General features: G+C 47.3%; 1 protein-coding gene across 2 annotated transcripts; it reads left to right on the top strand.

Moving 5' to 3' along the window:
• Window positions 1-25,059, top strand: LOC139421238 (potassium/sodium hyperpolarization-activated cyclic nucleotide-gated channel 3-like). Of its 2 annotated transcripts, none has more exons than XM_071171942.1 (9): window positions 1-674; window positions 15,282-15,488; window positions 15,746-15,968; window positions 16,304-16,465; window positions 19,188-19,406; window positions 20,553-20,699; window positions 20,947-21,187; window positions 21,393-21,557; window positions 22,619-25,059. In XM_071171942.1, exons 1-9 carry the CDS (start codon window positions 1-3, stop codon window positions 24,883-24,885), a joined length of 4,305 nt encoding a protein of 1,434 aa, XP_071028043.1. In that variant the 3' UTR covers window positions 24,886-25,059. The 2 variants fall into 2 exon arrangements, with proteins under 2 accessions (XP_071028043.1, XP_071028035.1); XM_071171934.1 differs by lacking the exon at window positions 1-674 and adding an exon at window positions 13,391-13,641 and having other exon boundaries at window positions 14,986-15,488.
• The last annotated feature ends 116 nt before the right edge of the window (window positions 25,060-25,175 follow it).

Here is a 25,175-nt window from a genome sequence, read left to right as displayed (position 1 = left end):
ATGGATGGGGTGGCGGGAGGTGTTGGGCCCCCTGGCGGGGGTGAGGGTCGGCCGGGTCGTAGTGGAGGAGACTCTAAGAGGCGCAGTAAGGGCAGCCTGCCCTCCCCAGGGTACCGCCTCTCTCAGGCATCGCTGGAGGGTGACAGGTCAGGGGTCGAGGGGTCCGGTTCTGGAGGGGGGCGACGGCGCCTCTCCATCTTGAGTGCCACCAGAGACGGCCTCCCCTTCCGTTCAGCTGGAACCCCGACCACCCCTGTCCCCCTGCCCCCTCCTCCAGCCCCCTTCTCCTCCACCCAGCAGCGTTCTGTTGGCTTTTCCTCGTCACGCGCCGCCCTTGCCTCCACTTCCTCCTCCACCGGCACCGGAGTGGTCGTCGTAGCGTTGGGCCCGGAAACCACGACAACCACGGCTTGTAACACCGTGGCGGGCACGCCGGAGATGGGGAGTCTGTCTGGGACGGGGGGCATGGGGGGGTTTGGGATGGGTCTAGACGGGGAGGACTACAGCTACTCCAACCAGTCCACCTTCATCCAGAGACAGTTTGGAGCCATGCTGCAGCCGGGGGTCAACAAGTTCAGCCTGCGCATGTTTGGGTCCCACAAGGCCGTGGCCATGGAGCAGGAGAGACTCAAATCAGCAGGGGAGTGGATCATACACCCCTACAGCGACTTCAGGTACGCACCATACACCCTACAGCGACTTCAGGTACGCACCATACACCCCTACAGCGACTTCAGGTACGCACCATACACCCCTACAGCGACTTCAGGTACGCACCATACACCCCTACAGCGACTTCAGGTACGCACCATACACCCTACAGCAACTTCAGGTACGCACCATACACCCCTACAACGACTTCAGGTATGCACCATACACCCTACAGCGACTTCAGGTACGCACCATACACCCTTACAGCGACTTCAGGTACGCACCATACACCCTTACAGCCCTAGGGAATGGAAAATATCATGCACTCTGACAGTCACTTCAGCTCCATACAGACCATACAGCCTTGCCAGGGGGGAGGGAGAGGGTGGGGGGGGGGAGGCAGAGTGAGGAGTGGAGAGGGAGTCTGGGAGTCTTTGGATGGGAGAGAGACGAGGTGAAAGACACAGTGGGGCCATGACCCAGAGGGAGAATACAGTATGTCCATCCTCCTTCAGGTAAGGAAGGAAAGAAGGAAGGAAGGAAGGAAGGAAGGAAGGAAGGAAGGAAGGAAGGAAGGAAGGAAGGAAAGAGAGGAGTGATATGGAGATGGATGGATGGATGGATGGATGGATGGATGGATGGATGGATGGAAGGGGGGCAAAGGGGATGGATGGATGGATAAAGGGATGATCAGAGGGAGAGAGATGTGTTGAGGATATATAAGACAGTGGAGGGAACAGGTCAGACAGAGTGTGGGTGAAACACCCTTACAGCAACGTCACATCAGTAACCACAACACTATGAATAGAGGAAGAGAGAAGAGGCAGGGATGGAAAGAGAGAGGGGGAGAGAAAGAGGTGTGAAAGACAGGGCAGCATAGAGAGAGAGCATGTCACCCCTATCAAATCTCATGTAGGCTACTCCATTCCATCCATATCAATGAATAAAGGCTGTGTCTTCATTTGACCTCTAGCCTCATCTCCTTGAGTCCTTTCCTTTCCCTCATAACCACTGAAGAGATTTGACGAGGTTTTCACAGTTTATCAAGTCTTTCAGACCAGTGAAGGAGAGGCTGAGAAGGGGAAGCTAATGGGATGTACCCTGAGAGGAAAGACAGAGGGAGAGAAGAGACGGGATGTGCAGGCTGGCTGGTGGTGAGCTGATGATGAAGTTGGGGAACATCCTTCAGGAACGTCCTTGTTACTAAGTTAGTAGAAGCTCCTTAGAATAGAGAGAGAAAGAGAGGATTTGTGAATAGAGGGAGAATTGAAGGAAGGGAATCAGAGGAAGGGGGAGAGAGGGAGGGGGAAAGACAGAGAGGGGAGTGGGAGGGGAGAGAGAGAGGAAGGGGAGAGGAAGGGAGAGAGAGTGGGAGGGGAGAGGAAGGGAGAGAGAGAGGGGGAAAGACAGAGAGGGGAGAGAATGAGGAGAGAGGGAGGGGGAAAGACAGAGAGGGGAGAGAATGAGGAGAGAGGGAGGGGGAAAGACAGAGAGGGGAGAGAATGAGGAGAGAGGGAGGGGAGAGAGGGAGGGGGAAAGACAGAGAGGGGAGAGAATGAGGGAGGGGAGAGGAAGGGAGAGAGAGAGGGGAGAGAATGAGGAGAGAGGGAGGGGAGAGAGGGAGGGGGAGAGACAGGGGAGAGAGAGAGGAAGGGGAGAGGAAGGGAGAGAGAGGTTGAGAGAATGAGGAGAGAGGGAGGGGAGAGAGGGAGGGGGAGAGAAGGAGGGGAGTGGGAGGAGAGAGAGAGAGGGGGAAAGACAGAGAGGGGAGAGAATGAGGAGAGAGGGAGGGGGAAAGACAGAAAGGGGAGAGAAGGAGGGGGGAGAGAGAAGGAGGGGAGCGTAAGGGGGAGAGAGTGGGAGGGGAGAGGAAGGGAGAGAGAGAGGGAGGAAGATACTTTCTTAGAATGTGCTGTATCCTGTCTAGTTTCTTTTTACTGTAGTTTTGTAGCCCTTTCCTGCAGTCAAATGACCTAGTGGCTTCACGGGTGAAATGTTATTCATATTTTTCAGACTTTTATAAGTAATAAACATTATTTCAAAAAAGCTGCTGAAAATCTGGTGTTTCTATGTCAAACAGTTTTGTTATATTTCAGTCTTCTGTGATGTATATAAAGTGTAATATTGGGATGTATCTGACATAGTACAGGGTCCTCTTTTTAAGTCCATAACCATGTGTGTGAGGTGTGTATTTTAGTTTCAAAGTAGATTTGTTTGTCTATCAAGAAACACTGTGTGTGACCCTGATTTAGCCCACTGCAGTAGGTTAATTGAAACACTGTGTGTGACCCTGATTTAGCCCACTGCAGTAGGTTAATTGAACCAATCTGATAAAGGATATAGTGAGACATGATGTGTTACACTCACAACACACACACCACACGCACATACATACACACCACACGCACATACATGCACAACACACACACCACACGCACATACATGCACAACACACACACCACACGCACACACTGTGTGTTCTCTGTGTGAAATATCTGTGATGTAAGTTGTCACTGTGCTTGCCCATAAAAATCAATCACGCATAAGCCCTGTTTATACCTGCCGCTAACATGCGTCCTTTGTCCTGATCTTGACCTGGTCTTTCAATCGTGTCTAAAATGTGGGCATAATAAGAATGTGGACAAGTTCAGGACAAAGCACGCATGTTAGCACTCGACTAACCTGTACCCCCGCACACTGACTCGGTACCCCCTGTGTATTGCCTCGTTATTGTTATTTTATTGTTACTTATTATTTTTTACTTTAGTTCATTTAGTAAGTATTTTCTTAACTCTATTTCTTGAACCCATTGTTGGTTAAGAGCTTGTAAGTAAGCATTTCACGGTAAGGTTGTATTTGGCGCGTGTGACAAATACAATTTGATTTGATTTGATAAAGACAGGGTTTTACATGTGGGCCTGCTGGCCTGGCCCTGTGTGTGTGGTCTTGTGAGTGAACCCACCACAACACCCCCTGCTGGCTACTTACTGACAGTGTTTTAGAATCACAAATCTTTTTTGAGAAAACCGTCACATTGACAGTCCTTAGAATGAGGTGAGGTGATCCTTAAAATGAAATGTCTTTAACTTCAGGCGTTGGATGTCTGTGAACATTTCATCATGTTGAAATCACTTCAGGGAATTAGATGGGGAAACATGTTGAAAACTCAGAGTGGTGCAGCAGTCTAAGGCACTGCATCTCAGTGCTAGAGGCGTCACCACAGACCCTGGTTCAATTCCAGGCTGTATCACAACCGGCCGTGATTGGGAGTCCCATAGGGCCGTGCACAATTGGCCCAGCGTTGTCCGGGTTAGGGTTTAGCCGGGGTAGGCCGTCATTGTAAATAATAATTTGTTCTTAACTGACTTGCCTAATTAAATAAAGGTAAAATAAAAAATAAATAAAATCACTTCAGGGAATTAGATGATACATTTTCTGGTGGTTGCTAGTGTAACCAATGTGAAATGGCTAGCTAGTTAGCGGTGGTGCGTGCTAATAGCGTTTCAATTGGTGATGTCACTTGCTTTGAGACCTTGAAGTATTGGTTGCACTGCAAGGGCCGCGGCTTTTGTGGAGCGATGGGTTATGATGCTTCGTGGTTGTCAGTTGTCTATGTGTGCAGAGGGTCCCTGGTTCGAGCCCGGGTAGGGGCGAGGGGACAGACTAAAATTATACTGTTACACTAGCCTTGGGTGTGTTTGAAACTTTCAAAAAACTTTGTAGACTGATGGATAATCAACCAGTGGTTTCTGTATGGTGAGAGAGACAGAGTAGTAATCTCCAGACAGGCCTCAGAAACAATGGATTACTTGATCCCCCAGTCTCCTGGCCCACTTTGGTTCCTCCAGCATCAATCGAACGCACACACACACACACACACAAACACACACACATTCTCTTTTTTTTCTTTCTCACACTCTACAACTCAATGGAGATCAGCTATCCCTCTTCTGATTCTAGTCAGGTGATGGAGGGAGGGAGATGGAGATGGAGAGATGAGGGAAGTACAGAGGAGAGGTTAGAGAATTGGATTTCCTCCTTTTTATTACTATTCACACATTCCATCACAATATGTAAATCACAATTGAATATGCATAAATTATGCATAATATTCTAAATTATGCATGTAGTGTATTCATTATGCATAATTCAGGCATCTAATCTTTCAATTAGGTACCTGTAGATTGGAATAGAGAAGGGAGAGCGACAGACTGATGAGGAGGGAACAATAGAGGGAACGAAAGACAGAGAGCTTAGTGGCAAAGCCCTAATGTGTGTTTTGTCCTGACGATGACCTTGGTCTCCGGAGGTGTGTGTGTGTGTGTGTGTGTGTGTGTGTGTGTGTGTGTGTGTGTGTGTGTGTGTGTGTGTGTGTGTGTGTGTGTGTAAAGTCTATCTTGTTGAGTCTGGTGATAAGCTCTCACACCCTTCACCTCGTTAAGATAATACGAGTAGCCAAGACATAATGAGGAACAGAAAGAGAGGGGGAGACAGTTGGAGAAAACGTATTAAGAGAGACGTTAGAGGGAGAGAACATATATTAGATATACATATATTTCAGGCCAATAAAGCTAAAATAATAGTTGTGAGAATACAGGGAGGCAGGGGGGAGAGAAAGTGGGGAAAGAGAGGGAGGAAGGAAGGAGAAAGAGGGTAACAAGAGAGAGGGGGAAGGAGAAAATTGGAAAGAGAGAGACAGGGAAGGAGAAAGAGATGAAAGCGAGAGGGTGGAAGGAGAAAGAGGGAAAGAGAGAGAGGGGGAAGGAGAAAGAGGGAAAGAGAGAGAGTGGAAGGAGAAAGAGGGAAAGAGAGAGGGTGGAAGGAGAAAGAGGGAAAGAGAGGGTGGAAGGAAGGAGAAAGAGGGTAAGAGAGAGAGGGGGAAGGAGAAAGAGGGAAGAGAGGGAGGAAGGAAGGAGAAAGAGGGTAAGAGAGAGAGGGGGAAGGAGAAAGAGGGAAAGAGAGAGAGGGTGGAAGGAGAAAGAGGGAAAGAGAGAGAGGTGGAAGGAGAAAGAGATGAAAGCGAGAGGGTGGAAGGAGAAAGAGGGAAAGAGAGAGAGGGAAAAGTAGATACAGTGCCTTGCGAAAGTATTCGGCCCCCTTGAACTTTGCGACCTTTTGCCACATTTCAGGCTTCAAACATAAAGATATAAAACTGTATTTGTTTGTGAAGAATCAACAACAAGTGGGACACAATCATGAAGTGGAACGACATTTATTGGATATTTCAAACTTTTTTAACAAATCAAAAACTGAAAAATTGGGCGTGCAAAATTATTCAGCCCCCTTAAGTTAATACTTTGTAGCGCCACCTTTTGCTGCGATTACAGCTGTAAGTCGCTTGGGGTATGTCTCTATCAGTTTTGCACATCGAGAGACTGACATTTTTTCCCATTCCTCCTTGCAAAACAGCTCGAGCTCAGTGAGGTTGGATGGAGAGCATTTGTGAACAGCAGTTTTCAGTTCTTTCCACAGATTCTTGATTGGATTCAGGTCTGGACTTTGACTTGGCCATTCTAACACCTGGATATGTTTATTTTTGAACCATTCCATTGTAGATTTTGCTTTATGTTTTGGATCATTGTCTTGTTGGAAGACAAATCTCCGTCCCAGTCTCAGGTCTTTTGCAGACTCCATCAGGTTTTCTTCCAGAATGGTCCTGTATTTGGCTCCATCCATCTTCCCATCAATTTTAACCATCTTCCCTGTCCCTGCTGAAGAAAAGCAGGCCCAAACCATGATGCTGCCACCACCATGTTTGACAGTGGGGATGGTGTGTTCAGGGTGATGAGCTGTGTTGCTTTTACGCCAAACATAACGTTTTGCATTGTTGCCAAAAAGTTCAATTTTGGTTTCATCTGACCAGAGCACCTTCTTCCACATGTTTGGTGTGTCTCCCAGGTGGCTTGTGGCAAACTTTAAACAACACTTTTTATGGATATCTTTAAGAAATGGCTTTCTTCTTGCCACTCTTCCATAAAGGCCAGATTTGTGCAATATACGACTGATTGTTGTCCTATGGACAGAGTCTCCCACCTCAGCTGTAGATCTCTGCAGTTCAGCCAGAGTGATCATGGGCCTCTTGGCTGCATCTCTGATCAGTCTTCTCCTTGTATGAGCTGAACGTTTAGAGCAGGGGTGTCAAAGTCAAATGGACGGAGGGCCAAATAAAAAAATCAGCTACAAGACGAGGGCCGGACTGTTCGAATGTTCATTGAAAAATGTTTAAATGACGCATATAGTCTAGTGAACCTAATTGAACCTACTGAAAACCTAACAAATATATTACAATATGATCAGATAAATAAAGCAATATTTTCTTATGGCTCTGTCAGTAATCTTTAATTTTCAACAGACACAAAAGACAAATTTCCTTTATATAAATATCCCCATAACATGAACATTAAATGAAAGAAACCGGTATTCAAGGCACCATCAGTAGACTATATTTTCTATTTTAGCAAAAGTGGGCTAAATTTACTTCAAAGAAAAAACAATAATAGCAATTTTCTATCATCCACTCAACTGAAATATTTTTAAAATATAATTGGATTGAAATACAAAAAAATAAAGTGCAAAAATCTATTAATCAAAAACAACACTTTGTTTAAGGAGAAGTAACATGCAGTGAAAACAAATATTAAATTTTAACTTTTAAACTTGAACTGAGTAAAAACTCTAAATATGTGATTGCACAGTAATGTTCACTTGTTTGAGGTTGAGGGTGATACTTGGTGGTGTCCCATCTTTTCCACAAGTTCATCAATGTTCGGGGTAAGGCTCTGAGCTGAAGAAATCCTCAGAATTGAGTGGAGGTGTTCAGCAGTAAGTCGACTTCTGTGTGATGTTTTGTTCAGGTTCATCAAAGAAAACAGTTGTTCACACAGGTATGTGCTGCCAAACATAGACAACGTTTGAGCAGCCTGGATGCGCAGCTGGGGCATTGTGCCGGGGAGGAAACGGGCGAACTCCGCAGCACCCACTGCCGCATATTTTGCCCTCAGTGCATCATTGCATTGGAGGTCAATCAACTCCATTTGGAGGTTTGGTGGTGAGCTTTCCACGTCAACAGCAAATGGGTTACCGAGCAGTTCCAACCTGCTTTTTTGTGCTTCAAAGTCAGCAAATCGGCGTCGAAAGTCAGCGGCAAGCATACCTATTTTATCAGCCAACTGTGTGCTCGGGAACGCACTGGTAGAGAGCTTCTCTTTCATGGTCTGGCAGCTGGGAAAGTGGCTCAAATTTTCTTTCCGCATCTGCGTCTCCCACAGAGTCAGTTTGGTTTTAAATGCCTTCACTGTACTGTACATATCAGAGATGACACGATCCCGACCCTGCAGCTGCAAGTTTATTGCATTCAGATGACTCGTAATGTCACACAGAAAAGCCATTTCACACAGAAACATTTCGTCTCGGAGTTGTGTTGTGTCTTTCCCTTTGCTGTCCAAGAACAGACAAATCTCCTCACGAAGCTCGAAACATCTTTGAAGCACCTTTCCCTGGCTTAGCCATCGCACCTCTGTGTGATAAGGCAAATCACCATGCTCCGTTTCTAACTCCGTCAGAAATGCCTTGAACTGGCGGTGATTCAAACCTTTGGCTCTGATAAAGTTAACTGTGCGCGTGATGATGCTCATTACATGCTCCATTTTCAAGGCTTTACCGCACAACGCTTCCTGGTGTATGATACAATGATAAGCTGTCAGCTCACCTGTCGCGTTTTCCTCTTGCATCTTTTCCCGTATCTTCGCCACCAGTCCGCTCCTGTGTCCACACATCGCAGGTGCTCCGTCGGTTGTCAAACCCACGAGTTTTTCCCAAGGCAGCTCCATCTCATTTACACATCTTGACACCTCTTCATACAAATCATGCCCCGTAGTTGTGCCATGCATAGGACGTAAAGCCAAAAACTCCTCTGTCACGCTTAGGTTGGAGTCCACTCCGCGGATGAAAATTGACAACTGGGCAATGTCAGAAATGTCGGTGCTCTCATCCACAGCCAAGGAATATGCAATAAAATCTTTTCCCTTTTTCACAAGCTGCTCTTTTAGATTGATGGACAACTGGTCTACTCTCTCGGCAATGGTGTTTCTGCTCAGACTCACATTTAAAAAGAGTTGCCTTTTTTCTGGGCAAACTTCGTCACAAACTTTAATCATGCAGTTTTTGATGAAATCCCCCTCCGTAAATGGCCGGGCTGATTTAGCGATCTCTTCTGCCAAAATAAAACTGGCCTTGACAGTTGCGTCCGCGTGTGTGTCCGCGTGTTTCGTTTCATAATGTCGTCTCAGATTATACTCTTTCAGTACCGCCACACTTTCTCCACACAGAAGACACACAGGTTTTCCAGCTACCTTCGTGAACATATACTCCGACTCCCACCTTGTTTGAAACCCCCGGTTCTCAGTATCCACCTTCCGTTTTGCCATTTTTGATGGGTATCTGAAAGTTAATTTTACTGTGATGCTGACGACTGCTGTGCCAATAAATATTGAAATGAAGCAGCCTACTGCTCGGTGCGTCACCTTTGCATTGTGGGAAATGTAGTATTGGTGCGTGTAAAAGATCTGCGGGCTTGCTGCGGGCCGGTTCTAATAATAAATCAAGATCATCCCAGGGGCCGTAAAAAACCTTCTTGCGGGCCGGATGTGGCCCGCGGGCCTTGACTCTGACATATGTGGTTTAGAGGGACGGCCAGGTCTTGGTAGATTTGCAGTGGTCTGATACTCCTTCCATTTCAATATTATCGCTTGCACAGTGCTCCTTGGGATGTTTAAAGCTTGGGAAATCTTTTTGTATCCAAATCCGGCTTTAAACTTCTTCACAACAGTATCTCGGACCTGCCTGGTGTGTTCCTTGTTCTTCATGATGCTCTCTGCGCTTTTAACGGACCTCTGAGACTATCACAGTGCAGGTGCATTTATACGGAGACTTGATTACACACAGGTGGATTGTATTTATCATCATTAGTCATTTAGGTCAACATTGGATCATTCAGAGATTCTCACTGAACTTCTGGAGAGAGTTTGCTGCACTGAAAGTAAAGGGGCTGAATAATTTTGCACGCCCAATTTTTCAGTTTTTGATTTGTTAAAAAAGTTTGAAATATCCAATAAATGTCGTTCCACTTCATGATTGTGTCCCACTTGTTGTTGATTCTTCACAAAAAAATACAGTTTTATATCTTTATGTTTGAAGCCTGAAATGTGGCAAAAGGTCGCAAAGTTCAAGGGGGGGCGAATACTTTCGCAAGGAACTGCATGTCCCAGATGCTTTAGTTTTGTTTAAGAGAGAGAAGTTGGTATTTACTGTATCAGCTAAGATTAGGAAGATGAGATAAGACTAATTTGCATGTCAGAAATGTTCTGCTATTTCTTTAATAACCTGCAGATACTTCAAGGTGTGGCTGAGCATGTCTCTGCATGTGTGTCTACCCATACACCGGAACCTTAGTTGTAATTTACATTTTGTCAAGTTCTAACAGGAAAACAATGAACTGAGACACAGGAAGGAAGTGACTTGTATTAAGAGAGATGACTGCTTGGTTGGAGTCCTGTAGAGCAGAAATTCCATTCCAACTCCAGTCTGCTCATGAATAGAACACTGGTGAGGATGTCAATGAGAATCTCACAATTCAGAATTGGAATTTCTATGACATTCATCTCCTGAAATAAATTGACTGGAACTCTGTTCAGCAAAAACAGATCTGGGAACGTATTCATCCAGATTGGTTTATCTGGGTGTAACAGGATAAATACAGATTGGTTTATGTGTGTGTAACAGGATGAATACAGATTGGTTTATGTGGGTGTAACATGATTAATACAGATTGGTTTATGTGGGTGTAACAGGATGAATACAGATTGGTTTATGTGAGTGTAACAGGATGAATACAGATTGGTTTATGTGGGTGTAACAGGATGAATACAGATTGGTTTATGTGGGTGTAACAGGATGAATACAGATTGGTTTATGTGGGTGTAACAGGATGAATACAGATTGGTTTATGTGGGTGTAACAGGATGAATACAGATTGGTTTATGTGGGTGTAACAGGATGAATACAGATTGAACTAATTTCTCTCCCTATGCATCTGGTTCTCTTGTAGCCAACCACACCGAGCCATAGGGCATATGCACTTAGGAAACAAGGTGCTATCTAGAACCTAAAAGGGTTCTTCGGCTGTTCCCATTGGCAAACCCTTTGAAGAACCCATTAGGGGTCCATGTAGAACCCTCTGTGGTTCTACATGGATCTCAAATTAGTTCTACCTGGAAACAAAAAGGGTTTTCCTACGAGGACAGCTGATTTAACCTTTTGGTAACTTTTTCTAGTGTAGAACAGCCAGACTGCCTGGTCTGCAAGTACCCAGCACGTATTGTACCACACAGCAACAATTCAGACACCCATTTCTGAGCATCAAGCATTTTAATCTTTCCCCTGAGAAAAATCCCTCCCATTCTTCCCTTCTCCAGACTTGTTGTCATGTGTTGTCATTTGTTTGTGGGCACAAAAATGTGCTGGTATCAGCTGTCACAACCCAGCTTGGACAAAGGAACCTAATGTGTAGAGACTTAATGAGGTTTGGTGATGTGATGTTCTCTGGAAGGTGTCTGTTCTTTAGTGTCTTCACACATAAACTCAGCAAAAAAAGAAACGTCCTCTCACTGTCAACTGCGTTTATTTTCAGCAAACTTAACACTTGTAAATATTTGTATGAACATAACAAGATTCAACAACTGAGACATAAACTGAACAAGTTCCACAGACATGTGACTAACAGAAATGGAATAATGCGTCCCTTAACAAAGGGGGGGGGGGGTCAAAATCAAAAGTAACAGTCAGTATCTGGTGTGGCCACCAGCTGCATTAAGCACTGCAGTGCATCGCCTCCTCATGGACTGCACCAGCAGATTTGCCAGTTCTTGCTGTGAGATGTTACCCCAGTCTTCCACCAAGGCACCTGCAAGTTCCCGGACATTTCTGGGGGGAATGACCCTAGCCCTCACCCTCCGATCAAACAGGTCCCAGACGGGTTCAATGGAATTGATATCCGGGCTCTTCGCTGGCCATGGCAGAACACTGACATATGGCTGGTGGCAATGTCATGCTGGAGGGTCATGTCAGGATGAGCCTGCAGGAAGGGTACCACATGAGGGAGGAGGATGTCTTCCCTGTAACGCACAGCGTTGAGATTGCATGTAATGAGAACAAGCTCAGTCCAGTGATGCTGTGACACATTGCCCCAGACCATGACGGACCCTCCACCTCCAAATCGATCCCGCTCCAGAATACAGGCCTCACTGTAATGCTCATTCCATCGGCAATAAACGCGAATCCCATCTCCACCCCTGATGAGATAAAACCGTGACTCGTCAGCGAAGATAGACTTTTTGCCAGTCCTGTCTGGTCCAGTGACGGAGGATTTGTGCCCATGGCGAAGTTGTTGCCGGTGATGTCTGGTGAGGACCTGCCTTACAACAGGCCTACAAGCCCTCAGTCCAGCCTCTCTCAGCCTATTGAGGACAGTCTGAGCACTGATGGAGGGATTGTGCATTCCTGGTGTAACTCGGGCAGTTGTGTTGCCATCCTGTACCTGTCCCGCAGGTGTGATGTTCGGATGTACCGATCCTGTGCAGGTGTTGTTACACGTGGTCTGCCACTGCGAGGACGATCAGCTGTCTGTCCTGTCTCCTTGTAGCGCTGTCTTAGGCATCTCACAGTATGGACATTGCAATTTATTGCCCTGGCCACATCTGCAGTCCTCATACCTCCTTGCAGCATGCCTAAGGCACAGTCATGCAGCTGGGCAGAGACCCTGGGCAGCTTTCTTTTGGTGTTTTTCAGAGTCAGTAGAAAGGCCTCTTTAGTGTCCTAAGTTTTCATAACTGTGACCTTAATTGCCTACCGCCTGTAAGCTGTTAGTGTCTTAATGACCGTTCCACAGGTGCATGTTCATGAATTGTTTATGGTTCATTGAACAAGCATGGGAAACAATGTTTAAACCCTTTACAATGAAGATGTGAAGTTATTTGGGTTTTGTTAAAGACCCTGTCTTTATGGTTCCCCAATGAAGAGGTAGATCAGGACCCTGCTTTGAAAGACAGGGTCCTGAAAAAGGGACGTTTCTTTTTTTGCTGAGTTTATATATAGTGGCGGTTTCAGCGCCAATATCTTTGTAAGGCAGCGTTTACACATACAAAACACACACCACCAGTCCAAGGGAAGGGTTAAACCACTTTATTATCAGGTTTAGGCAGCGTTCCTCATATACACAACTCAAAACAAACAGAGTAAATACTTCGTCACCAGTTGAAGATCCTCCAAATTTGGTCTTTGGGGGTTCCAACCTTGTTGAAATCATCAGTTCCTTTTTCTGGAAAACCTCCTTCTCCACCGTACACTCTGCCGCTCCAATCACCTCCTACTCCTTCACCTGCTGGGGTCAAAGGAAAGAACCAAGAAAGAAAACCAGGGCGCGGTTAAGTAGAGACCCTGATTGGTTTCAGCTGTCCGCAGTTTGGCTCTAATTACAACTGGAGACAGGTGTGGCTGTTCCGCTACAGTCTAGAAGTTTCCCCTGAGATGTCCATGCGCCTGCCTCTGAGGAATACTTCACTTAGCTGTCCATGGTCCTGGGAAGCAGAAAACACAGAAACCTTGCAGGCACATACCGCCCATTCACCACACAGCCCCTGAAACCGCTACAATATATATATTTGTCTCTCTCTCCTTCGGTCTGTCTGTCTGTCTGCTTTGTACATAATCTCGGAGCCTCACAGAGACAGATAATATGTTATTATCTGTGCTACTTGAATCTACTGAGGTTAAGCAACACCTTCATTTATTTCTGTTAAAGACTACTGGCAGACTAGCCGGAGCAGTGTGTAGGGGGGTTAGATAGTGGTGTCTTCTACCAGACTAGAGGAGCAGTGTGTAGGGGGGTTAGATAGTGGTGTCTTCTGCCAGACTAGCGGAGCAGTGTGTAGGGGGGTTAGATAGTGGTGTCTTCTGCCAGACTAGCGGAGCAGTGTGTAGGGGTTAGATAGTGGTGTCTTCTGCCAGACTAGAGGAGCAGTGTGTAGGGGGGTTAGATAGTGGTGTCTTCTGCCAGACTAGAGGAGCAGTGTGTAGGGGTTAGATAGTGGTGTCTTCTGCTAGACTAGTGGAGCAGTGTGTAGGGGGGTTAGATAGTGGTGTCTTCTGCCAGACTAGAGGAGCAGTGTGTAGGGGGGTTAGATAGTGGTGTCTTCTGCCAGACTAGAGGAGCAGTGTGTAGGGGGGTTAGATAGTGGTGTCTTCTGCCAGACTAGTGGAGCAGTGTGTAGGGGGGTTAGATAGTGGTGTCTTCTGCTAGACTAGTGGGAGCAGTGTGTAGGGGGTTAGATAGTGGTGTCTTCTGCTAGACTAGTGGAGCAGTGTGTAGGGGGGTTAGATAGTGGTGTCTTCTGCCAGACTAGTGGGAGCAGTGTGTAGGGGGTTAGATAGTGGTGTCTTCTGCTAGACTAGTGGGAGCAGTGTGTAGGGGGTTAGATAGTGGTGTCTTCTGCCAGACTAGTGGAGCAGTGTGTAGGGGGGTTAGATAGTGGTGTCTTCTGCTAGACTAGTGGGAGCAGTGTGTAGGGTGTGAGATAGTGGTGTCTTCTGCCAGTCTAGTGGGAGCAGTGTGTAGGGGGTTAGATAGTGGTGTCTTCTGCTAGACTAGTGGGAGCAGTGTGTAGGGGGATAGATAGTGGTGTCTTCTGCCAGACTAGCAGGAGCAGTGTGTAGGGGCTAGATAGTGGTGTCTTCTGCTAGACTAGAGGAGCAGTGTGTAGGGGGTTAGATAGTGGTGTCTTCTGCCAGACTAGTGGAGCAGTGTGTAGGGTGTGAGATAGTGGTGTCTTCTGCCAGACTAGAGGAGCAGTGTGTAGGGGGTTAGATAGTGGTGTCTTCTGCCAGACTAGCAGGAGCAGTGTGTAAGGTGTGAGATAGTGGTGTCTTCTGCCAGACTAGAGGAGCAGTGTGTAGGGGGGTTAGATAGTGGTGTCTTCTGCCAGACTAGAGGAGCAGTGTGTTGGGTTAGATAGTGGTGTCTTCTGCTAGACTAGTGGGAGCAGTGTGTAGGGGTTAGATAGTGGTGTCTTCTGCCAGACTAGAGGAGCAGTGTGTAGGGGGGTTAGATAGTGGTGTCTTCTGCCAGACTAGAGGAGCAGTGTGTAGAGGGTTAGATAGTGGTGTCCTCTAGCGTGTGTGTTTGCCACAGTGTGATATGAAAGTGATGTTATTCATTTGTTCTCTTCTAACTCATACCTCTATATTCTAAAGTTAGGATGACATCATTATCGCCCACAGCAGTTGTCCAGAGTGTTTCTCTAGTAATCCTTTTATTCAATATCACAGTTATAAACCCACCGCTGGCTCTGGAACTAGACTGTCTGAGAGACGGGGTGTGTGTGAGAGTTGTCGTAGTTCATCTGGATCATTCCATTAATGATGCCAGAACTGGAGTCCCACAGAAAAGAGAAAGAGAAAGAGAGGAGTGTGATATTTGGTGAAAAATATAGTACAGGGAATGAGTTCAATTGGGATATGTCATTGGTATTGGTGATAGGGAACCCTTCTCTCTCCCCTCCCCTCCTCTCCTCTCCCAGGTTCTACTGGGATCTGATCATGTTGTGTTTGATGATGGGGAACCTGATCATCCTGCCAGTAGGAATCACCTTCTTTAAGGATGAGAACACTCCTCCCTGGATCATCTTCAACGTGGTCTCTGATACTCTCTTCCTGGTTGACCTGGTCCTCAACTTCAGGACCGGTATCGTCAAGGAGGACAGCACTGAGATACTGCTAGACCCCAAGTCAGTGTGTGTGTGTGTGTGTGTGTGTGTGTGTGTGTGTGTGTGTGTCTGTGTCTGTCTGTGTGAAGGTGACACAGAGCTGGAGGCAATGCTTCCCTGTGTGGTGTTCTTCCAGAATGTGAATGAATGGAGTTGTTTGTTATTTCTTCTAAAGAACCATAACTACTGGGGCCATAGGAATCAATGTTGGTCTACGCTATGCTAAGCTAACTGTGAGACCATAGAAATTACTTTTATATTATGCTATGCTACCACAGGGCTATCCGTCAGCGCTACCTAAAGAGCTGGTTTGCGGTGGACTTTGTGTCGTCCATCCCTGTGGACTACATCTTCCTGATGGTGGACTTGGAGGCCCGGCTGGACTCAGAGGTTTACAGGACGGCCAGGGCCCTCCGCATCGTACGCTTCACCAAGATCCTCAGCCTGCTACGCCTGCTGCGCCTGTCACGACTCATACGCTACATCCACCAGTGGGAGGAGGTGAGAGGCCGGGAACACAGGGAGAGGAGGTAGAGAAAGAGGGGAGGGAGGGAAAGAGAGACTTACTACCACTGTCACAACTCGCTGGTTATATCCTCCAGAGAGAGGGTAGAGGGCAGTCAGTGGAACATGCCAGAGGGGAGGGAGATAGGGAGGTGAGAGGAGAGAGGCAGAGGCTGAGAGGGCGAAAGGAGAGGTCAGCGTAGTATAGGGGAAAGAGAGACCGTTACGGGGGCAGCTGATCTACCTCTTCATTGGGGAAGAGGCAACTATCATAAAAGGTGCCCGCGCAAGACGTCAATAAACTAAAGTGATGTCAAACTCTCCCCCTCCAGATCTTCCATATGACCTATGACCTGGCCAGTGCCATGGTGAGGATAGTCAACCTGATAGGCATGATGCTGCTGCTGTGCCACTGGGACGGATGTCTACAGTTCCTGGTTCCCATGCTGCAGGACTTCCCCCTGGACTGCTGGGTCTCCAAGAATAACATGGTGGTGAGTTACATTGGGGCGGCAGGTAGCCTAGTGGTTAGAGCGTTGGACTAGTAACCGGAAGGTTGCAAGTTCAAACCCCCGAGCTGACAAGGTACAAATCTGTCATTCTGCCCCTGAACAGGCAGTCATTGAAATAAATTGTTCTTAACTGACTTGCCTAGTTAAATAAAGGTAAAATAAAATAAATAAAACTCTGTGTGTCTATCTGTCTCTCTGTCTGACTTCTGGGTCTCCAAGAACAACAAGGTGGTGAGTTTGTTACATGGGTACTGAGACATGTGTGGGGGGTTGTGTGCACAGTGTGTGACATTATTGATATTGTGTTTGTGTGTGCACTGATTACGGGGTAGTGGACTGATTGTGTGTGTAGCCAGAGAGAGAGAGTGTGTGTAGACTGAGGGAGAGAGAGTGTGTGTAGACAGAGAGAGAGAGTGTGTGTGTAGACAAAGAGACAGAGTGTGCAGAGAGAGTGTGTGTAGACAGAGGGAGAGAGTGTGTGTAGACAGAGGGAGGGAGAGAGTGTGTGTAGACAGAGAGAGTGTGTGTAGACACAGAGAGAGAGTTTGTGTGTGTAGACAGAGAGAGAGAGTATATGTGTGGAGAGAGAGTATATGTGTGGAGAGAGAGTATGTGTGTAGACAGAGAGTGTGTGTAGACAGAGGGAGAGAGAGTGTGTGTAGACAGAGGGAGAGAGAGAGTGTGTGTAGACACAGAGAGAGAGTGTGTGTGTAGACAGAGAGAGAGAGTGTGTGTGTGTAGAGAGAGAGTGTGTGTAGACAGAGGGAGAGAGAGTGTGTGTAGAGGGAGAGAGAGAGTGTGTGCAGACACAGAGAGAGAGTGTGTGTGTGTAGACAGAGAGAGTGTGTGTGTGTAGACAGAGAGAGAGTGTGTGTGTGTAGACAGAGAGAGAGAGTGTGTGTGTAGACAGAGAGAGAGAGTGTGTGTAGACAGAGAGAGAGAGTGTGTGTGTAGACAGAGAGAGAGAGTGTGTTTAGACACAGAGAGAGAGTGTGTGTGTGTGTAGACAGAGAGAGAGAGTGTGTGTAGACACAGAGAGAGAGTGTGTGTAGACACAGAGAGAGAGTGTGTGTAGAGAGAGAGTGTGTATCCTCGTGTCGGACGTTGTTTACTCTCTGTGTTAGTTTATTGGTTCATGTAGCAGCATGTCTGTTTGGAATAAATAAAACATCTCCCAACTTAAACATCCTACTGATGGAGTAGATGGAGATATGAACACACACACGCACACATACACACACGGCTGTGTGTTTCGCTGACTCCCGTCTCGGCAGTGTTTCCTCTGTGGTTGCCGGGGTGACTGTTGCTAGGCCAGCTGAGGCTGAGTGTTTTCCCCCAGAGAAAGCCATGTGCCACCCCCCGGACCATTTAACAGAACAGGATATAATTGGCCTCACACACACACAAGCAATCACAAACACAGTCACACACACACTCAGCCTGAGATAAATATGCTTCATTGCATTATTGGCAAACACACACTGGCTTGATAAGATATTTTAGAGCTATTCTATTATTATTTTCCTCTAGCTTTTTGCCTGTTGGTAGTCTGTTTTACACAGCAGGAAGTAGAAAAGCAACTCTACCCAGCACTTTACAGCCACAGTTTTAGCCTAGGTTGTAGCTATTACCTTAACTAGTGTTGTACCACTCATCCCTCCCTCCCTTCCACCTTCTTCTCCCTCTCCCTCTTCCTCTCGGACTCCCTCTGTAGAAGGGCCTGTTTAACTCTCTCCATCTCTCTCTCCATCTCTCTCCACCTCTCTCTCCACCTCTCCCTCTTCCTCTGTAGGAGGGCCTATTTAACTCTCTCTCCACCTATCTCTCCACCTCTCTCTCCATCTCTCTCTCGATCTCGCTCTCCATCTCTCTCTCCACCTCTCTCTCCATCTTTCTCTCCATCTCTCTCTCGACCTCTCTCCATCTCTCTCTCCATCTCTCTCTCTTCCTCTTGGACTCCCTCTGTAGAAGGGCCTGTTTAACTCTCTCCACCTCTCCATCTCTCTCTCCACCTCTCTCTCCACCTCTCTCTTCATCTCTCTCTCCACCTTTCTCTCCATCTCTCTCTCCACCTCTCTGTGACACGGACAAGGAGTAATTAAAGTTAATGAACACCATTCCAACTAGGCAGAAAGGAATGGGTTGCAGATTAAGTAAGCAGATAAGGTAGTTAACCTATGGTTGAACCGACAAAACTTAGCTCTGGGGTGTTTTAGATAAGGCAGTGAGTGCATTCCTAGGTTCTCTGTTAATTAGAATTGTCAGCTAAGTGGTGATCGATAATGGTGAGGGGTCAAAAGTTAATTCAGTTATGTTGTGTGACCTGTGAGTGTGTAAGTGAGTTGGAATGAACTTTTAAACTCACTTAATTCTAGGTAGGGAGGAGGGGATTCATTCTAGAAGCAATGAAATGACGTCATGTTATTGTATATAAACTGTTGCTCGTGGTAACGTGGCAGTGCGCTCCGAGAATAAATTCTGTTACCTATTATTAATAAGACTGTTCTCCGTCTATTTTATGCAAACAAGAATCTTACAAATTCTCATAAAATAGATTAAGGGAATTCAATTAATGAAAACATATTGGAATAATTAAATTACAGTAACATTAACTCTCTCTCCACCTCTCTCTCCACCTCTCCCTCTGTAGAAGGGCCTGTTTAACTCTCTCTCCACCTCTCTCTCCATCTCTCTCTCCGTCCAGAATGATACGTGGGGGATCCAGTACTCCTATGCCCTTTTCAAGGCGATGAGCCACATGTTGTGTATTGGCTACGGTGCCCAGGCTCCAGAGGGCATGACAGACGTGTGGCTCACCATGCTCAGTATGATCATTGGTGCCACCTGCTATGCCATGTTCATCGGCCATGCCACCGCTCTCATACAGTCCCTGGACTCCTCAAGACGACAGTACCAGGAGAAAGTAAGAGATTAGGACCCTCTCTATCCCTCCCTCCAACTCTCTCTCCATTCCTCTGTCCCTTATTCTCTCTATCCAACCATTCATCCAATTAATTTGTTGACTCCTCAAAGGCAGGAGACGGTAAAGGAACCATACTCCACTCATAAACAATCTTCCTGCTCATCCAGTGAAGTGTGTATTATACTGTAGTAAAGCAGTATAGTGTGTATTATACTGTAGTAAAGCAGTATAGTGTGTATTATACTGTAGTAAAGCAGTATAGTGTGTATTATACTGTAGTAAAGCAGTATAGTGTGTATTATACTGTAGTAAAGCAGTATACTGTGTATTATACTGTAGTAAAGCAGTATAGTGTGTATTATACTGTAGTAAAGCAGTATAGTGTGTATTATACTGTAGTGAAGCAGTATAGTGTGTATTGCCGTTGTATTAATATTGTATTGACGTTGTATTAATATTGTATTGACGTTGTATTAATATTGTATTGACGTTGTATTAATATTGTATTGACGTTGTATTAATATTATATTGACGTTGTATTAATATTGTATTGACGTTGTATTAATATTGTATTGACGTTGTATTAATATTGTATTGATGTTGTGTTAATATTGTATTGACGTTGTATTAATATTATATTGACGTTGTATTAATATTGTATTGATGTTGTATTAATATTATATTGACGTGGTATTAATATTGTATTGACGTTGTATTAATATTGTATTGACGTTGTATTAATATTGTATTGATGTTGTGTTAATATTGTATTGACGTTGTATCGTTGTATTCCCGTTGTATTGACATTGTATTGACGCTGTATTAACGTTGTATCGTTGTATTCCCGTTGTATTGACATTGTATTGACGCTGTATTAACGTTGTATCGTTGTATTCCCGTTGTATTGACATTGTATTCCCGTTGTATTGACATTGTATTGACGCTGTATTAACGTTGTATCGTTGTATTCCCGTTGTATTGACATTGTATTCCCGTTGTATTGACATTGTATTGACGCTGTATTAACGTTGTATCGTTGTATTCCCGTTGTATTGACATTGTATTGACGTTGTATTGACGACGTTGTATTAACGTTGTATTAACGTTGTATCGTTGTATTTCCGTTGTATTGACGTTGTGTTCCAGTATAAGCAGGTGGAGCAGTACATGTCGTTCCATAAGCTCCCTGCAGATGTCCGTCAGAGGATTCATGAGTACTACGAGCATCGCTTCCAGGGCAAGATGTTTGACGAGGAGAACATACTGGGTGAACTCAGCGAACCACTAAAGGAGGTAACACACACACACAAGAGCCACGGATGCAGGCACACGGGCAGGCACACACACTGTTACAAGTTACGAAAGCTAGCTATAGCGTAACTAAAAAAAACACCTGCTCAAACCAGTCGATTCAAACTACCTAAAACACATTTTACATGAAAGAAAATTAAAACGTACTGATACAATTCAGTTTTTGTGCATTCTAACTGACTTCCCAACTCCTCCCCCCTCCCTCCCCCTCTCTTTCCCCCCCTCTCAGGCGATAGTTAGCTTTAACTGCCGTAGCCTGGTGGCTCACATGCCGCTGTTTGCTAATGCGGACCCTAACTTTGTGACGGCAGTGCTGACCAAGCTTCGCTTCGAGGTGTTCCAGCCCAATGACTTCATCATCCGTGAGGGCACGGTGGGACGCAAGATGTACTTCATTCAACATGGACGAGTCGGAATACTCACCCGCGGAAACAAGGAGACCAAACTCAGTGACGGGTCCTACTTTGGGGGTGAGGAGAGGAGGGAGAAGGGGGAGGGATGGGTGAGGGTAAGGACAGTGTGATGAAAAAGGGAAGTGGAAGGGGAGAGGTGTGACTGTGAGTTAGATTAATCAGTTCTTCAATTTCACAATTTCTTCAACAAAATCTTATTTTTTCCACTCTCTCATCCCTTCTCCCTCTTTATCCACACCTGCCCCCCCACTCTCTCTCTCAGAGATCTGTTTGTTGACTCGGGGCCGGAGGACGGCGAGTGTCAGAGCGGATACATACTGTCGTCTCTACTCCCTCAGTGTGGACAGCTTCAACGAGGTCCTGGAGGAACACCCTATGATGAGGCGGGCCTTCGAGACGGTGGCCGTCGACCGGTTGGACCGCATTGGTACTAAAGCCTCTCCCGATTGGCTCAAGCACCTGCCAATCAGTCCATTACTTGCAATGACTCAGTTTTCAATTCAGTTTAATTTCTATAGTGCTTTGTGCAAAGATCTTGCCAGCGAAAAGCATTTTTTGAATCAATTCAGATTTTATTTGTAAATGACCTTACAGTTGCAGAAGCCCTTCAAGGCAGGTTAAGGGAGAGATAAACTATTTTCCCTTTTGTATTTGCACATATGACATTTGAAACGTCTTTATTATTTTGGAACTTTAGTGAATTTACTGTTTACTGTAAATGTGTTTTGTTTATTATCTACTGTTAAAATATGTTTCCCATGCCAATAAACCCCCTTTGTCACGGTCGTCCTCCTCTTCATCTGAAGAGGAGAGGCGAGAAGGATCAGAGGACCAATATGCGGCGTGGTAAGTGTCCATGGTAAATCTTTAATAAAGAAAGACTGAACACTATACAAACGAGTAACAAAAACAATAAACCAAATTCGACCGTGAAGCTACAAAATGAGACCTGTGCTGAAACAAGCCATCAACATAGACAATCACCCACAAACAAACAGTGCAACCCAGGCTACCTAAGTATGATTCTCAATCAGAGACAACTAATGACACCTGCCTCTAATTGAGAACCATACTAGGCCGAAACAAAGAAATGCCCCAAAACCTAGAAAAACAAACATAGACTGCCCACCCAACTCACGCCCTGACCATAATAAATAAATACAAAACAAAGGAAATAAAGGTCAGAACGTGACACCCTTGAATTGAATTGAATTGAGAAACTGCTAGAAAAACGTGGAGAGCTGTTAGAACAGAGAGCTAGAGCAGATACCTGGTTCTGTTTGTGATCTTTAATCAGCCACTCAGCCCTGTGTCAGCCTCGTTACAACTGTGTTGTTTGACCCTCACTTTAGTTTCTACCACTTTCTTCTTGCTCTTGTTTTCCTCCATTTGTGTCAGACAGGAACAGTATCCATCCCCTCCATCAGTTTGTTTCTGTTTTGATCGTTTCATTCTATTCTCTTCTCTCTTCTTTGTTCTCCTCTGCAGGTAGGAAGAACTCTATCCTGATGAGGAAGCCGTCCCAGGCGGGTTCCATGGCGGGGGGCAGCGGTTTGGGGCGTGGGGGTCGAGGAGGAGGAGGGACGGGGCTAGGCATGGGAGGGCTGGGCTCCTGTGACAGCATGCTGGTTCAGCAGACCGTTAAACACGACAGCATGCCAGCCATGCAGGAGGCCATCGCTGCTGCCGCTGCAGGAAGGGGAGGGGCCACGGGAGGAAGTGGTACGGTCTCTCCTAGGCCCCACCCACTGATCTGGGCTCCACTGATCCACGCTCCGCTCCAGACGGCGGCCGCTACGACTAACGTGGCCATCGCCCTCATGCACCAGCAGCAGCAGCAACAGCAGCTTCAACATCAACTACAGCAGCAACATGCGCTAGGAGGCGCTATATTCCTCCCCTCCATCTCTCCATCGTCCTCCGTCTCCTTCCCCCTCTCCCCCCCGCGGCCCCCTGTCCTGCAGCCCCTGCGCCCCTCTGTGAGTTCCCTCATTGGGATGATGGGAGTAGGAGGGATGGGGGGGCTGTCCCCTAGAGGGTTTCCTGCCTTCCCCTCCCCCTCGCCCTTCCCCATGGTCCCCCCGGGAGGTGTGATATCACCCCCTGTTGCTCAAACCCCACCCACACCGGCCTCCTCTGTTTCCACGTCGCTCCAATTAGGAAAGACCCTGCACTACAGTCTCCGCCTCCACCCGGAACACTCTTCAGTGATGGGTGGAACCCCAGGAATCCCCAAGGTAGGAGGGGCCACCACACCCCATCTGTTCTACCACGTGAATCCAACTGCAGTCACCAGTGTCATGTCAGACACTTGCAGTTCCATGGCTGGCCAGCATGGGGCCAAGGAGGCGCTATTGCGTCACGGAGGCAGCAGCAACCAGGGCCTGCCTGCACTTGGGAGGCTCACCCAGGAGGCCAGGCTCCTCTCCGCCTCGCAGCCCATCCTGCCTCATCGATCCTGGGCAAGCATGCAGCCTCACCCCCCTCTCCAGCGGAAGGCCTCTGGAGGTAACCTGCTGCCAGCCTCGTTCCTGGCTGGGACGCAGCTAGCCAGGGGTGGCAGTGTGGGGGTGTTGACTACTCCCCTACCAGTACAAGTCTCAGCACAACGGTTACAGATGCCCCCCTTCAATGCACAGATACAAGCACATAACCTGGGCTCTATACAGCCCATCCCTGATCATGTCTCTACACACTGCCCTGCACACACACACACAGCCACACACACACATCCTGTCGCTGTACCTGCAGCCACACCCACATCAGCTTCTCCCCTGGCCTCCTACACCCCCTCCTCTGCTCCCACTCCTTTCTCCCTCATCCCAGCCCTGCCACTGACCCCTCGACCCAAACCCACCCCTACACACCCATCTCGCTCCTCCTCTCCTCCCCCCTGCTCCATCCCTCCCTCTTCCGGAACTACTCCACTCACCTCAACCCCTCGCCCCAAACCCACCCCTACACCCCCATCTCGCTCCTCCTCTCCTCCCCCCTGCTCCATCCCTCCCTCTTCCGGAACTACTCCACTCACCTCAACCCCTTTGTCCAAACCCATCCCTACACCTCCCCCTCGCTCTTCTTCCCCCTCTCCCTCCTCCACTCCCCCTCCCTCCTCTGTAACCACCTCTTTCCCCCTCACCTCAACCCCTCGCCCCAAACCCATCCCTACACCTCCCCTGTGCTCTTCTTCCCCCTCTCCCTCCTCCACTCCCCCTCCCGCCTCTGTCAGTGCCCCTCTCTCACTTCCACAAACCCATGGGCGCAAGTCCTCTCTCGCGTCCCCCTCTCCCCCCTCCTCTTCCCTACCTTCCTCTCCCACTCTTCTTCAGAGCCCCCTAATCAAGCCCTCCCCTACACCCCCCTCCCCTTACCCTCTATCTGGGCCCACCCCTACCCCCTCTAAAGCCTTTACCCCTATCCAGACTGGTACCCCTACCCCTACCCTCTCTCAACCCTCCAATCGTCCCTCTACCCCTATTTCTACTCCTGTTCCCATTCAGAGCCAAACCCTAACTGCAACCCCCACCCCAGCCCCCACCCCAGCCCCCACTCCCACCCCAGCCCCCACCCCAGCCTCCACTCCCACCCCAGCTCCAAAGCTGACCACAGCCGTAACACCTGTCCAAACCTCCACTACCACCCTCCCACCCACTCAGTTGGTCCCAGGCCCTGCCACCTCTCTCCCTCCAACCTCTTGCCCCCCAGCCACCTCTGCCCCCTCTGCCTCCCCCAAGGGGGGCAAGAAGGACCCGTAGCTGCCTCAGACAGGGAAAGACTAATAGGGACTGAGAGAAAAACTGCCTGACAACATGTGATGGTCCTGGAGGAAATTATCTGATTGGAGGATGGACTTTTCAGGACAGATATAATGTGTAGATTGTGTCACCAAACACCCCATGCCCCAATTAAAGTAGCACACTGTAAGGAATAGGGTACTGCAGATTTGAGTTCAACAAACTATCCTCCAAACAGTCCATGACTTGCGACTAGGTTTTAACAGTTGTTGCCAACATGGCATGCCAAAATTCTAGATTCAAACCGAGTT

This window comes from Oncorhynchus clarkii, chromosome 2 (assembly GCF_045791955.1).
Source record: "Oncorhynchus clarkii lewisi isolate Uvic-CL-2024 chromosome 2, UVic_Ocla_1.0, whole genome shotgun sequence".
NCBI classification, from domain to species: domain Eukaryota; kingdom Metazoa; phylum Chordata; class Actinopteri; order Salmoniformes; family Salmonidae; genus Oncorhynchus; species Oncorhynchus clarkii.
The sequence above is the reverse complement of the archived record's forward strand: the minus strand, read 5'-3'. Positions and strand labels throughout refer to the sequence as shown.